General features: G+C 44.2%; 1 protein-coding gene across 1 annotated transcript in view; it reads left to right on the top strand.

Moving 5' to 3' along the window:
- LOC145394033 (protein turtle homolog B-like) overlaps window positions 1–7,956 on the top strand; it is a 354,094-nt gene extending 346,138 nt beyond the window's left edge. Inside the window, exons 14-16 of the mRNA XM_080268003.1 lie at window positions 1,820–2,029; window positions 4,115–4,212; window positions 7,144–7,956. Of these exons, the coding sequence (XP_080124129.1) occupies window positions 1,820–2,029; window positions 4,115–4,212; window positions 7,144–7,956 (1,121 nt within the window). The remainder of the gene's footprint in view (window positions 1–1,819; window positions 2,030–4,114; window positions 4,213–7,143) is intronic.
- Window positions 7,957–16,877: the final 8,921 nt, after the last annotated feature.

Here is a 16,877-nt window from a genome sequence, read left to right as displayed (position 1 = left end):
CACTCAAAAGTAAATAAAATACTGGAAATTCACACTCGTCATTCCTCATGTCACACACACACACACACACACACACACACACACACACATACACATTAAACCTCCTGCACAAATCATGACACACACACACACACACACACACACAGATTAAACCTCATGCACAATTCATGATATATTCACCGATACTGAGGGAGGCGAGGGAGAGCCGGAAAAGTGAGAGAGAAAAAAAATACGGAAAATCAGGTAAATACATGAGAGAGAGAGAGAGAGAGAGAGAGAAATGAGTGAGTGAGCGAGGAGAGCCCTTTTCCGAGAACGTCCACTCATAAGCTTTGATCAGGTAACGTTTGGCTAATCACCTGCCGAAATACCTGAGATAATTTATGCGCTCGCTAATGAACGGAGTGGAGTGGGCCAGGGAGCACGCGCCCCTGATTAAGATAGACAACCAGGTGAGGCAGGTGGATAGATAGACAGGTGGGTAGATAGATGGGCAGAAGTGGAGAGATATGTTGGTGGATAGATAAGGAAATAGGTAAACAAACAGAAAGATACCGACATGCTGAGGGATTAATTAGAAAGATGGATATACAGATAAATGGATAGATAGGTAGATATAGTTACGCAGGTACGCAGATATAAGTAGATGTTACGTGGCAATATACACAGATAGACAGTCAGATACATAAATAAACTGAGACAGATGTAGGAAAACCAGATTAATATACCAAAATGGAAAAAAATACTGTAGTATGTGTATAAGACTAACGCCATACAGGGGCGATACTACATGCATCCACTATTACGATAGGTTCAGTATAAACAGCAAATGTATACTGGGAAGTTTACTCGTCTTCTTTGTACGGTAACCTCCCCCCCTCGCAAGACAGACTACCAACTGACGGCACAAAAGATGCGCGAGGAGGCACATTATTTCCAGAACGCTTTCATTCTTGAAAGATTCTTAATATTTCCCATTAGTGAATTCAAACACTTCTGTAACACCGAAATTACAGGTATACGTTTTCTTCCCGAGTTCCACAGCCCACCAACATCAATTGTATTCTGAGAAAGCCATGAGGCGAAACGTCAAGACACGCCAAGTCCCACATCGATGTTTCTTTCTCCAATTCCAGCCCATCCCACCCACTCCTTTGATCACCACGCCTGTTTTCTTTACCTCCTCCCCTCCGTCTGTTTTGTGGCGCAACACTAGTCATGCGGGCAAGAAACGTTCATCTTATTATCACTCATCTCATTTTTGGAGTATGCACATAATATTTTCAGTACACAGCCAGTTTTTATAGTGCTAAGTAGCATTGGGATGATGATGATGATGATGATGATGAGTAATCATTATATTCTAAGTATGCTTCAGATTTCATATACAAGATTTAGCATAGCAGAATCGGAAGATTCTCTCTCTCTCTCCCTGACATTTCCCTGCTTCCCAAGATAACATTTTCTTTTTCATACATCACTTTCCCTACATTACCTAGACATTAGCAATTACAGCCTTTTCTTTCATTATTTGTGCTACAAGTTTCTCTGCCTTCTCTCCTTCTGTCCCTACTCGGATTTCCCTCCACTTCCCCTCGGGCCAATCTCTTTAAGCACGCACAAACAACCCACTATTAATCTCTCTCTCTCTCTCTCTCTCTCTCTCTCTCTCTCCCTCTCTCTCTCTCTCTCCTCACTTACCATCCTATTTATCTGTCTTTTCTTCAATTCATCCATCCATTTCCCCATTTCAAATTCATTCACATCCAACTTAACCAAACACGCCCGAAAGAGACACGCCCAAATTAATAATACACAGTCTCCTCCTCTCCGGCCGTGGCAGTCTCCGGCGTCTCCAGCAGCCAGCCCGAACCCGAGGAGGACGAGAATTGGGCTGTCTCCCCCCTGCTGGCCGTATTTTTGGGCGTGGTGGGCGCTGTCGTGGTGCTGGTGGGGGCCGCTGTCTTCATCACCAGGAAACACTGCTCGAGAAACGCTGGAAGGACTCCGGATTTGGTGGCCGGGCAAGGTAGGGGAATGTGCAAGAGTGGAGATGTGGAGTGTGTGAGAGTGGAGAAGGAGTGGTGTATTATGTGTGAGTGAGTGGAGGAGGAGTGGTGTATTATGTGGAGTGTGAGACAGTGGAGTAGGAGTGGTGTATTATGTGGAGTGTGAGAGAGTGGAGGAGAAGTTGAGTATTATGTGGAGTGTAATAAGGTATGGGTATAAAGAAGTGAAAGTTTATCAAGCTGGTGAAGTGTAAGAGAATGTGGATGTGGAGTAAAGGGGTTGTGGAGTGTGGGTGACCGTGATTTGTACTGCTGGTTGCGTGTGACTGGGAATGTGGATGAGTGTGATGTGGAGTGCTTCTTGTGGGGCCGCGGTCATCACTACGAAACGGTGCTGGCGGAACGATGGCAGGACACCCAGTTGGTGGCTGGACAAGGTAAGGTAAGGGGTGTGAGAGTGGGTGGAGTGTGGGATTGTGTGTGGGTGGAAGAGAGCAGGCTGTGGAGATCAGTGGGAATCAATGGGATGTAGGTTAACACAGGTGGGTATAAACTAGGTGCACAGTGGACGTGGATGGTTGAAAGTGACTGAAATGCGGAGCTATGAAACGAAAGTGGAGGATGGATGAAGAAGGGCTGGAGTGAAGTATTAATCGAGGAGGATGACACAGAACCGGATGGGTTACGGAGTGCAGGTGTGGGTGGTTATGGTGCGGAGTACAGATGGGGGGAGGTGGTGGAGCGTGTGCAGGGAAAGAGGGAGTAACTGAATGAAGATGAAGTGGTTGTAGGTGAATATGTGTAAGGTTTGAGTATATAGAGTTGAACATTAATGTGTATTTGTACTGTAGAAGGCAGATATTGTGTGTCTAACTTAATAATCTTTCAACTGTTCATGAATCAAACACCTGCAATAAACAACGCAGAAAACCATACATATTCCTCTTCATTTCGAAATATTAAAAGATTAAAAACGACAACACGGCAGCGCATATCATTACAGAACTCATTTCAACCAGCACCGTAAAAAAGCTTCTCGTGAACATTTAAAGCAGATCTTTTTTATTAATTTTTTCCGACAACGTCAGGCATGTGTTAATTACCTCGACGCTAAGTGAAAAGTGTGAGAATTATTTTTGTATTTCAGTGGAAAATATGTAATTCATTAGCCTGTAATCTATATCTGTCCTCTTTCTTTCACATTTAACCTCACATGAAGCTGTATATATTAAAGGTCTTATTAATTTTCCTATTTAATTTTATTCTTCAACCTTGTCATCTCCCTTTTTTTCCCAACTTTTCTCGTTTCATATCATCCATGACCTACCCAAATTACTCACGTCTTTCTGATAGTCATATCTTTCCCCAGCGCTTCCAAAAGAAGTGGGTCCTCCTCAGATTCTTCTAGCAACACAAATTCTTCCCTAGGGTTGAAAGTTCTATTCTGGGAATTTAAAATCATTTCAGGATCTTACTCTCTTTTATCAGACCGTACTCTTTATATTAAGCTCTTCCTGATCTGTTCATATCTTTTCAAACTTTTTCTTTCCTCTCTTACTTTCCCGTCTTCTTCCTCTCCCAAAAGTCATCCAATCGGTCATGCTCCTCCTGTTCTGGTCGATTATATTTTTCTCTAACTCTTCTTCTTTAATCTCAAAATCTCCCGCTCTCATGCTGTTTATAATCCTTTCAAGCTGGATTTTGTTATTCTTTTTCATCAATTTCTGTCGTCCTTCTTTTATAACTTACATTTCTATAACTTTAGCTCTCTCAAATTATCCTTTAATTTTAAGGCTTGCATTCCTGTCAGCAAGAAGGTCCCATTGCATTTCTTGCTTAACAATTTATTACCCTACGTACGGTGCAAGGACGATAACAGACAAATATATAATGATTTTTTTTTTATCATATGCTGTTACTCCAGTTTGAACGAGTAACATTAAAGAAACAATTAACTTAAAAAAAAAACAGCAAACAAGTGGTACTAGTGAGTCTCCAGGTTTTACAAGGATACAGCCCTGACTCTCCCTTTAATATTTACCCTCTTGCCCAAAACTAAACAGACTCACACCCCTGACCCTAACCTCTGACACCCATCCTCACAGAGCTGGAGGTGAAGGGTGAGGGCGGCGAGGTGGTGGCTACAGTAAAGGGTGGTGACCTGGTGGAGAACCCTGACCTGACGGAGGCTGAACCTTTCCTGGTGAGTCCCTGAACCCCCCTGGTGGGTTGGTAAGTCGCGGCGGTAGGTCCTGGTTTAGGTGTGAGGGGGTGGCTTTGTTGGCTGTGGTGGTGGGGGTAGTTACTGAGAATGATTGGCTGTGAACAGTGAATGATATTTTTCGGTAGTCGGTAGAATTAAATAAGCCTCTTCAGTACAATGGCGTCGCTTATATTCTTGCTACCACCTGACACCTTGATTCTGTTTGAGACTTGTCCACCTGGAAAAATTTAGATATAACCCTGGCTAATCCCATCAGTATAACAAGTCACTCCCACATACAACAATGCATCAGGTGACAATATGGACAAAATATAATAAACTTAATGACCGTGAGCTGCAATGAGAACGCAGTGGCATAGGTCGGTGGTAGAGAAAATAACACGTGCTTTTTTATAAATTTTCCTTAATTAATGGTTCAGACCCTAACTTTGGGGGACGATTTATTCATTTACAGTGGTTAATCCCAGACGATTTTACTCGCCATTGGGAACCCTACCAAGGTCTGAAACTTAGGCACATCGGTATCTCGGTGATGGAGGAATAAACTGATGACGCTGACTTGCATTTAACCCCCTCTCAAAACGATTTTCTTCAGCTCACATCCTTCTGGAGAGGTAGGCACGTGAAAGACCAAAACCTGAATTAGCAGCATAAATTGGTCACATTCATTTACTAAATCCAATTAACATATCATGCAACACAGTATTAAGAGTAATCACAGGTCCCCCTTTACAAATGGCATAATTATTGAGTATACGTTTCACTAATTATACCTGAACTTCACTTGTTTTAAATTTTGGCCGAATCTCCAGAGGTTGCTTGCCCACATCAAATATTGCCTCTCCCCTTCCGCCCTTCCCGCCCCGTCCGCCTGTGAGTTTAAGGATCAATATAACTTACTGTGATGTATAATATTTAGCAGTGGTGGAGGAGATAATTAATAATATCTGTTTTATTTCCATTACTGCTTAAAGAGTTTCAGGAACTATCACCACACTTTTCCACTTCATCATCACTCACGATCATTTTCACTATCACTGTGAAATGAAAATGTTAATCATCACCGTCGCTGTTATTATTACACTGACCTTCATCGTAATCCCCATCACCATCATCATCATCATCATCATCACACATTCCCACTTCACCAACACCATCCACACCATTCACCTACACTTTCCTCATCATTATTTTTCCCATAACTATCGTCCTACACCTCACTTCACCATCATCATCACTACATTCCCCAGTTCACCATTACCATCCTCATCGCCCTAACCACATCCCCACTACACTGTTACTTTCACTACCACCATCATCACACACCCCAGTTCATCATCACATCTTAATCATTATCACCACACCCACCACGTCACCATCCCCATCACCAAACTCCTCCGCCCCTCACTCCACCACACACCCATCTCACCATCATCACCATCACCAAGACCACACTCCATCCTCATCACTAATCCCATCACTACCGCCTAATCCCGCATTTCACCATCCCTCCATCCTCATCACTATCCCCGTCACGGCCATTATTAAAGAGCCTCATCACCACCGCCGTCCGCTCATTACCTCGTTTACTCAATTCAGTTTTTTTTTTCCGGGACAAATCATACACGTTGTTAAATTAGCATAATATTAATAAGGGGGTGCTGTATGGACGGTATGGATCACAGGGACACACACACACACACACACACACACACACACACACACACAAACTGTACGGCCGTGTGTGTGTGTGTGAGAGAGAGAGAAATTCTTCCTCCAATATATGATTTTGACCCTTATACACAAGGGTCGATAGAGTCGCTTTTACCCTCATCCCGTTCAGGTTTTAAAGGAGAACTGTAATTTTAGCTTTATTGCTTTCCTCTCATTTAGTCTCTCTCTCTCTCTCTCTCTCTCTCTCTCTCTCTATGGACGGAGTGTAATTGGAATGAGAGCAAGAAATATTACGCCTGTGCTTGTTCATCTCTGCCTCTTATTTGCTCCTATTGCAGTTTTTAATGAACTCAGTCACTCAGTTTGCTTCCTACGACACCCACAATAACATTCCCGAAATCTAGGCTACATACTTCCTATTCTATATATAATTAGTCACACACACGCTCACAGTTACACACACACTCCATAATTCCTAAGCCATAACTAACTTAAGGGCTTTCACGCATTCACTGTACACTAACTCTGCACTCACGCCCTGCACTCACCCCACGCATTAAGTCACGACATGCACTCACTTTATGCACTCAGTTACGTTATGTACTTAGTTGTCATGCAGCCACTCCACGCACTCAATCATGCACTCAGCTGCCATGCGGTCACTCCACGCAATCATGCACTCAGTCACTCCACGTACTCAGTCATGCACTCAGTTGTCATGCAGTCACTCCACGCACTCAATCAGTGATGCACTCAGTTGTCAAGCACTCAGTCAGTCATGCACTCACTCTCGACCCGCGTGAGGTCACCAGAGCGGCGCCTCACCCCTCCCCTGACCCATCAATTAAACTATGAGATCAAGAGAGTCAACTTGAGGGCCGCTAATCAGCCCACTAATTAGCCAATCAATCCATCAATTAACCAACCGTATTATCACCTTCCTCCCCTCTTGCCCCTTCCTCTTCCCTCCCCACTCACCTTTCGTTCTGCCCCCTTCCTTTCCCTCCCCCTCCGCCCCTTCCCTCCACCTTTCCCCTTCTCTACCCCGCTACTCTTTCCGCCCTTCTCTACTCTCCTTCCACTCCTCTTCTTTCCCACCTCTCTTTCCTTGCTCCCGTACCTTTCCTTCCCATCTCTATCCCCTACCGTCCCCCTGCTCATACACCCTTCCTCTCACCTTCCTTGCCTCCTCCCCTTCCCTCCCCTCTCGTTCCCTCCCCACCACCCCCCCTCCAGGCGACCTCTGAGGGCAGCACTGGCACGGCCTCGACCCCGGCGAGTGTGGGCGGTGTGATGGGCGGGGGTGTGGGCGGTGGGGCGGTATTCACTATCCCGGCTCACATCCCGCCCCCGCCACAATACTGCACCGCCTCCTGCACCGACCTGTCCCCCACCCAGCATGTCCTGCAGCACTCATCACAGCCATACACACCCACACCTTGCCCCGGCCTTCACCACCACCAGCAGCAACAGCAACAACAACAACAGCAACAGCAGCACACCACACTGCCCCGCACGTGCAGCATGCAGCACGCCATGGCCAAGGAGCAGGCAGCGCTCCAGCACCAACAATATCCTCAGCAGCAGCCCGACCCGCAACACAGGTCGTCTCCATTACAGCACTGCCTGCGGCGGTCTGCTTCGGTGGAGCGCTGTGGTCCGGCGACGCAGCACTGTGTGTCCCGCGGATCCCCGCCGCTGCGGCACGGCACGCCCGCTGCCTTCACTTGCCACTCGCAGCACCCGCAGGTCATATACACCACCACCGCCGCTGAGGCCTCCTCGCCGCACCACCCAGCTGCCATACACTACGTGCAGCCACACCCAGGTCTGCTGGCTGATGCCCCGCCGCAAGCCTCGGGACTGGGTTTGGTGGCGGGTCACCTAGGAGCGGCAACCGGGCAGCAGCGGGTACTGGTGAGTCAGGGCAGCGTGGAGCACCAGGGGGAACAGCCGCCCCCTTCACACGCCAGCCCGAAGAGCAGGGCCAAACATGTCACCTGGACGGGGGGGCAGAGCCAGGGCCATGGCGAGGAGAGCCAGGTGTAGCCCAGCTCATCCTAGCCCCCTCAACCCCACCCCTGCCTCACGTCTGCCTCAACAAGACGGCTCGGCAACAGCATGATAATCTACACTTCAGGTCTCGGGAATAATCAGTAGTAGTAGTTTACCAACGCAAGTCACTATGAAGAATACCATAAATCCCTGTAATTTTAAACACCCAACAGAAATGAATATCAAACTCAACCTCACTAACAGCGCCACGTTGTTACAAGCGAGACTTATATTCATCCATCGTCAATTCCCTTGGTTTGTATTGTTATTTTCCTCTGAGGTATGGTTTACTCAGGTGCTATAATTATATACAAAGAGGTATTTACTAACGCTGATCTTTCTTTTTCGGTGGGAGTGTGTGTTGGGATGATAATAATACCAATGATGATACTGATGATGATGATGATGATGGTCTTCTTGGTCTTTGTGTTTCGGTGGGTACTGAGGGAGACAAAACTTCTATAAATACTCAAAAACAAAACAGATGAAGGCACGACAACGACAAAAGCATAAACAAAATTCCACTGAAGAAATGGGATGGCAAGGAGAAAAGTTTGGGCTCGCTTTTAATAACATGGTGCTGCTTACTCATGTTTCACTTCATGTTTTATTATTGTAGTATAAGCCCCACAGGATCTCCATTTAACATCATCACTGGCATAGGTCATAAACAGTGGACACCTTTTACACACACACACACACACACACATACACACACACTGCCATATTACAAAAGCACCCCAATATGCACTCATAAAAGCTACACTATCACCTTAACTTCATGCATGATCCCCCCCTCACACACACACACACACACACACACACACACACACACACACACACACACACACACACTCACGATTTTGCAAGACAATATTAGACCAACTTCGCACCGGAACAACGCATTAGTTCGCACTCTTATCGGTGTATTATCACACGTCATTCTTATAGGACTTTATTTCCTCCATACAGACTGATGATGGAGCTTTTCGTACAAGGTGAATGTACAGCTTTACGTAATATATATAGTCTTTTGCTACAACTTTTTAACATACGAACGAGGTATGTATTTTACGAGTTTCATTAACATATTCAACCACCTTGGATAATACTCAATGTTGGTATGAAATCTGTGGAGTGACTGTATATAGATATCGCCAGAAGTGTAGTGTGTCTGTGTGTACGGGATCATCAGAATTAAATCAGTAGAGGTGCAGTAAACGCTAGCTCAAGGATTATGCACAGTTTACAAAATCACGTCGACTATAACTGAATGGAAAATGTGTGTGTGTGTGTGTGTGTGTGTGTGTGTGTGTGTGTGTGTGTGTGTGTGTGTGTGTGTGTGTGTGTGTGTGTGTGTGTGTGTGTGCGCTTTACACGTAGAAATGCGTATATACTTCTATTTATATCTGAACATTTTACTCAGGCCAACAGTTATACAGCACTGAGGATGCAGTTACCACAGCAGGCACTCCCCTCCTGAGTGGCAGAAGCGTTGCCTTTATTTAGATGACTTTTCAGCAGCATGTACCACTTTTGTGACCTGCTACTCTTCCTGACGCCAACCAGTCGCCTTTGGGTGGGGTAGGTCGCTAGCCTTTACAAGATCAGTCGTTCCTGTGGCCTGCTCTCAGTGTAAAGCCTTGTGACGTTAGGACCAGAAGGTAGTGTTATATTCTTTCTCCCTGCCCATACGATCCCTCTCCCTCTCTACGCAAATCCACTCCCTTCTCACATTAGCTCTCTCAATCCAGAAAAAACCCTCTCACTCTTTCAACAGTTCCCTCCCTTCCCACAACACCCCACTCCCAGCCTACACCAACCTCCTTTCTCTTTTACCAGCTCATGCTCTACCACACCAGCTTTCTTCCTCCCTTACCAACCCTCTCTCTCTCTCCAAACTCCTTTCCCTTCTCGCACCTCCCTTTTACCAGTCCTCTCCCATCTTTCTCACACCAACTCTCTCCCAGCCCAAACCACTCTTCCCTCTGACATCCCCAGGCCTCTCCCTGCAAACACCAATCCTCCACCTGTTCTCGTTCGCTCTGTCCCTTCCATTAAAAGCCATCTCTCTGTCCTTATCCGTCTTCCTATTGCCCTCGCCAGTCCCCCCCTCTGCCTTCATCACGACTCACTCTCCCATCCATCTACGTCTTCTGTCTGTTCTCCAACTTCCCAGCCCTTACCAGCCTTCTCAAACTCTCACCAGCCCTCAAAAACTCCCACCAGCCCCCAACACCCCCGTCCAACCATCATCAGTTCCCAAACCCCCCTCCAGCCCTCATCAGCTCTCATTTGCCCCCACCAGCCCTTACCAGTTCTAACCAACCCAATCTAGCCCTTACCACCAGCCCTCACCAACCCCCTCTGGCTCTCACTAGCTCCCTCCCGCCCTCACCATAACCCTCCATACTCCTCAAGCCCTCCAGTGTAGGTGTCAGGGTTACAAACTGCGTCGATTACAGAGCCTGGCGTGTGACTACAGACGCGAGCGAACGAGGTAACGGTTGATAATGGAAGTGATGTATTCCACGGAACGGGAGGAGAGGGGTTGCGAGTGCGGGAGATGGAGAGTGGGAGTGCGAGGGGGTTTGCAGGAGCGTGTGAGAGAGGGATTGTGTGGGAGAAGTAGTGTGGAAACTGGGTGAATATTTGTGAGGGAGAGGGGACGTGGATGTTAGGTGTGAGAGAGGGAATATGGGTAGAGTAAAACTAAGTGCAAGACATGGGTGTATGAGAATTGGTATGTGGCGCAGAGGGTGTCTTATGGGGTTGTTGGTGTGTGATGAGGGTGTAGGTGTTGGGTGATGGAGCGTGAATGATTGAGGCTGCGTGGGTTAGTATCTGGGAACGTTGGTGTAAATTAGATTGTGAGGGTGGGTGATGTGGGCGAGGGTGAAGGAGAACGAAAAGTGTGTGCAGATAAAAGTGAGGGAGAGTGTGTACGTGTGTTGATTAGGGGTAGGGTACGACAGGAGAGAGGATACGACATGACTAGGGCGTGGGTGACTGGGTTGAGGGAAAAAATCCGTGTCTGGATACAGGTGACAGCAAGAAAATGTGGTGTAAACAGGGGAGTGAGAAAGACAGTGTGTTTTATGGATGAAAGAGACAGGAAGAGCAAATGTATGTGAATGAGGGTAAGGGAATAGGAAGGGAGAGAGTATATTTGCATACAGAGGGAGGAAAGAGCAGGTGAAGGGATGAAATGTGGGAGAGAAAGAGAGATGTGAGAGGATCAGGAAAAGGGATGCGGGGACTAAAAAATATGTAGACGTTAAATAATGCAAGGAGAGACAAGAGGATGAGCAAGATAGAGGAAGAGCGGGGCAGTGATACGAGATTATAGGAGAAATGTCAGGAGTCCTTAAAAAGATAATGTAAAAGAGTGAACTGAGAGGAAAGGAGGTGTTGTGGAAATGATGCTGTGAATATTCTGCAGAGGTGAAAGATGGTGAGGAAAAGAATAAGAATACTGACAGTGATGAGAGAAATAAAAAAGGAGGGCAAATATAAGTAGAACGGAAATAAACTGAAGCATAAAAAGATACAAAATATGAAATCAGAGGAGAGAAACAGATATGAGGAGAGACATGAAAGTATGAAAGTCTAAATATGGAATGACATACCCGTAAGGTAAGAAACAGACATGAAGAGTGATAAGAAAATGAAGGTTAATTATAGGTGCGAGAGGGCAGATAATAGGGAAAGAAAACGAAATTAATGTAGCATTAAAAAAAATATATATATATATGGATTAACGATCAGGAAATTTCTGTACACGGAATAAAGATCTGGGAGATTATGAGAACTAGATTTAGGATCATGGGAAGAACCGGAAATGGAGCTTAGGAATTTTTATACCTCTAAACAGCATAAAACCACTCTAATAAATCCTTCTTCCCATCACAGAAACTGAAAGCACTCCTATGCATATTATCTAGTTACATGAACACACACACACACACACACACACACACACACACACGCACACACACACACACATCTACAAGCAAGAACCAACCGCAGCTACCCCATCTATAACCACCTCCCTCCCCTCAACCTCCCCCCCCCCACACCCCTCTAATTGGCCCAAGTCATTAATTTGTGAGAAGTCTGTAAATTCATCAGCTTCTCCCGTTAGAGGCCCACATCATTATCACCTGTACATAACACACCACTCACTAAACTTTCGCACTTCCCCTCCCCCTCCTCTCTCTCTCTCTTTCTCTCTCTCTCTCTCACACACACACACACACACAGGGATTCTCCTAATTCACAATACAGTACCCAATCCCACCTGCATCAGATTTCCTCCCCATTCACATTCTCCCTTTCACAGCAGAACACCCCCCTAGTCACAGAAGAAGACTCCCCCCCCCCACACAGCACAGCATCTCCCCATTCGCTGCGTAACACCTCCCCCCTTTAGGATCCCCCCCCCCCACAATGCAGCAAAATACCTCCAACATTGACAGCCAATTACTTTCACATTCATTCCCCATTTACACTACTGAATCTTCCCATTTACACTACCCCATTAACAGCACTGTTCCTCTCCATTTCTGAGCATCGGACTCCTCATTCATAACAAAGGACCTTCCCATTCACAGCGGAAGTCCTCCCCATTCAGAGTATAAAACCCAGTCATTCACAGCAGACGACCTCCCTATTTCCAGTACAGGACATCTTCCATACTACCATTCACAGCATATAACCTCCCCATTTACGATCTTCCCCATTCACGGCATTAAGACCTCCCCATTTAGTATCTCTCCCATTCACAGCAGGCTGCCTCCCTAACGTACAGCAGAGAACCTCCTCATTCACAGCACAAATTTCCCCATGCGCAGCAGACTCCCTCCTCTATTCACAGCAGCGAACCTTCCCCATTCACAGCACAGTATCTCCCCCACTCACACTATTCACAGTAGACTTCCTTCCCTCTTCACACATAAAGAACTTTCCCCATTCACAACACCGTCTCTACCCCTTCACGCTCCCCCAAACTATTTCCTCTGCTTACTTCCTCCCCACTAGAATATCTCCCCCATTCACAGCAAACCGCCTCCCCATTCCTCCTCCCCGGCAACACGCAGCCCCTCCAATCACGGACACCTGGCGTTAGAGGAAAAAAATATAACAGTGACATCAATTATAACTTCAGCAGGACGGGTCAGAAAGTGTAATTAGTCTGGCTCGGTGTCGACAGTGAATATAGTTACGATATTAACAGGGAGGCAATGGTGACGGTTAATTGGCTGATGGAGAAGACAGCTGTATTATTATGGACAAACTTCCAAACAGGTGACTAATGGTGGTGTTAATGGGGGATAATAAAGGGGGCAGATGTGTCTATATGGCCTATCTTAATGGGTAATTTGAAGAGTGAATGGATGCACTCTGCCTGGGTTAAGTGGAGATCATGGACAGGAGGGTAAATGGAAGGATAATTAAGAGTTGGGAAATAGTTACTAAATCAATTGGTAAATCTAATGGTGGTGGTAGTGGGCTGGGAGGTGAGGAGGCTACACAATGATTTGGTTAATGGGGCTAACGGAGAGAAAGCTTTCTGATACGGGACATTAGCGTTTCGATACACTTTCTAAATTAATGGTTAAGCTAATGGTTGGGGTGATGGTGACAGGTAGTGTTTCGCCGGGAAGCACACTGATCTGGCTAATGGGGGTAATGGTGAGGAGCGGAGTATTGTTTGGACTGCATGCACTGTGAACTGGTCAATGGGGCTAATAGTGAGAACAGCTGTGTTATTCTGGGCAAAGGTAATGAGTACCTAATGGTATGGTGGAAGGAAGTAAACTCTGAGTGTATGTTATTTTCACAGACATTAAAAGTAAGTGGTCTGGTATGAAACGAAAACATGGTTATTTAATTTAGTTAGTTTGCATTATCTGATTTTCAATACTGCCAGTTTTATGCTACATACTCATACACTACAATACCTCCCTTACAGCATCCCATTTAGAACACAAGCCATTCAGAATACCCAGGATAACATCGCATCCCAATAATACACCACACACCACACACAAACGCACAATTACTAGCCAATAAAATATCATAAATAACACTATAACCCATCGAGACACTATACATAACATTACCACTCATCACGAACACCACAAACACCATTACATCATTAAGAGCCTTACTTCACCAGCCCAATAAAATCACCAAATCCTACCACGCTGTAGAGAACACTTCACCACTTTACCCCAATAGCACTGTACATCCCATTCATTCTCTTACATTCACTCCATAATGAGCACACCCCATTCTCACCAAAACACCCCACCCCTTTTCAATCCCAGCCTACCTAAACGAGTACTTAGCTTTTTAATACATCTGTGGGTAAGGATAGCGAGCCTCTCCTACAGCCTGGGACTGTCTTTTTTAATTTTATTCTACTTTACGTCACACGATTTTTTTCAGCTTATGTAACACGCCCTAAGTGTAACGGGTTAACCATTTCACTCCAATGACTCATTTCATTCTTGCTACCTTAAGACGCTTTTATTCAGCTTAGCAGGAGTTAGATATAGCCTTCATTAATTCCTTCACTACTAGGGATCTGTCCTAAGTCCTAAGTCCTCTGGTGGCGGAAGGAATAAACTACCGTATCAAATTACAGGGTTCATTTCTGCCATTTTGGATATAGACAAAGGCCACCGCTATCTGTGAGGCTAAATTACTTTTGCCCGATTTCAGTACACTACGATCTGATGTATTAGCCCCTTCACTCTCATATTTTTTCTTTTTATCTCTAGACAATTTTCTTTAGCTACTGAGACATTTCCAACTGAAGTAATTAGATACAGTGCTCTTTTAACCCCTTCGTTACAAGAATTCTTTCCAAAGTTTGACAAAATTATCTTGAAATACCAGCAATAAATCAATAAAACACGTCACTGGAATAAAGAAAACAAAACTGAAGATACTAAAGATTAAAGTGAAACCCGATCCATCAAGCCTGATGAAATTGATCAAGTTTGCTTGCATATATTTAAAACTGAAACAATATGGAGGACTATGTTAAGCTGGAGTTCAGTGACATATTTTTGAGGCTGATAAAATAAGCTGATATTGGCGGGGTTTCTTGGCACAAGAAAAAAAGCTTAAATTTAAGCCTGATTAAGCTGCTTGACGGAAGTTTTGCTGGTGCTGAAAGGGTAAGCTAACTCCAGACGTAACTCTTAAGCTAGGAACTCTGGGAAGAATATTAAACTAAGGCAATTTTCTGGCACTAGTTTATCTTAGAGGGTAAAACTAATAATATGCTCAGTAAGCACGTTAGCAAACTTCTTAGAGTAAAAAAAAAAAGAATAATAAATTGATTACGTTGACACAGACTGTTGGCATAAACTTACGTCTGTAATAATATGTCTTTAAGTCTGTTACAATATTTTTAAGGGTGAAAATACGCAATCTCTTCATTATGACGACGTCTTTTCTCATTACATTCTATCTCCAGACGATTTTGTTCGGCTTACGAGAGACCTTTTACCACTACAGGAGATAAATACAGCGTTCATTAACCCCACCATCAAGAAGGGTTTCCTTAAGATGAATATAATCGTCTGATGGTGGTAAGGGAATAAGAAAGACGCCGTGTAGAAGGGGAGAAAAGCTGGAACATAAACCCCTTCAGTCCGGTGACAAATATGACAGCTTTGCAACGGCCTCTTGTAGTGAATAAATTAACAGTACAGGCTATGTCTGACTCCTCAAAATTCTAAGTCTTTCTAAAACTGAATAAACCCATTTCAACCCAGATAAATTAAACTAAAAAAAAAAAAAAAAAAAAAAAAGGAAAATGGAATGACATGTCTAAATCTCATATTGAATAAATGACCTGATCCTGCTGTTTTTTTTTTTTCTTAAATGCAGGGATGGCAAGGTAGTTCGAGCTGCCTAAGATTTTTTTTTTTAATTATTATTATTATTACATAAAATATGACAGATTAGTTTTAAGCATACTGTCATAATGTAAGGCTGAAGAAGGACGATAAGTCTGCTTGAAATTAATTATATCATTGGCATGTCTTTATGTTTGATTATTGCGGTAGTTTTAGATGATCTGGCGTTCCGTCATTAAGCTGCGAAGTTTAGATTGATATAAGTTCGGTAAGCTTACTGATATGAATTTAAGCTGCAAAATGGTGATGTATTAAAATGTACTAAATTTGTTGCACACTTTCAGAGCTTGTAGTATTAGCCTGATTTTGTTGTACAGGTGTCTTGGCATATTTTAAGCCCAAATGTAAAGGTAGTTTAAGTTGGACAGAATGGCTATGAGAATGTGCTGATTTTCAAGAATGCACACCCACTAAAAAAAAAAAAAACATTGGTTACCCCTAGTAATAGCTTAGAGGTAAATTTAGTGGCAGTGTGAGTAATGTTTGATGGTGGCTAATACTCTTATTGTAATATCTTCAAATCCTTTAATTCCAACAGAGTGACGTATGTATGTTTGTGCTTTTTCTATATTATTCTTGCCATTTCCAGACATTTTTATTCAACTTCCGAAAGGGTTCTCGTCTGAAAGGATAAATGAACGCGATATTTAATTCCTCCTGCTCGGAAAATCTCTCCTAAGGTGATTAATGTCGTAAAAATGTAATTGAAATAAATCAGAAAGTAGGTAATCAAGGTGACGGGGTCAAGCTTCAGGCATAGTTACTTTTTCACCTGTTTCTTTGTAACTGTTTCATGTATGTTCTGGGAGTGGTGGTGGCTAATACCAAATCTGTAATATCTTTTCTTCCTTAAACTCCGGGTTGTGTTACGAATTTCCTGTATTTGTTTGTAATCTTACAATACGATGAGGAAAATGTGGGTGCTGGAGTGGCGGTGTGTAGTATTTTTTTTTTTTTAATACCCTATAATTCTTAGGC

This window comes from Coenobita brevimanus, chromosome 26 (genome assembly GCF_032717465.1).
Source record: "Coenobita brevimanus isolate Jiangsu-jjx chromosome 26, ASM3271746v2, whole genome shotgun sequence".
Classification (NCBI taxonomy): Eukaryota; Metazoa; Arthropoda; class Malacostraca; order Decapoda; family Coenobitidae; genus Coenobita; species Coenobita brevimanus.
This window is presented reverse-complemented; position numbering and strand designations above follow the sequence as displayed.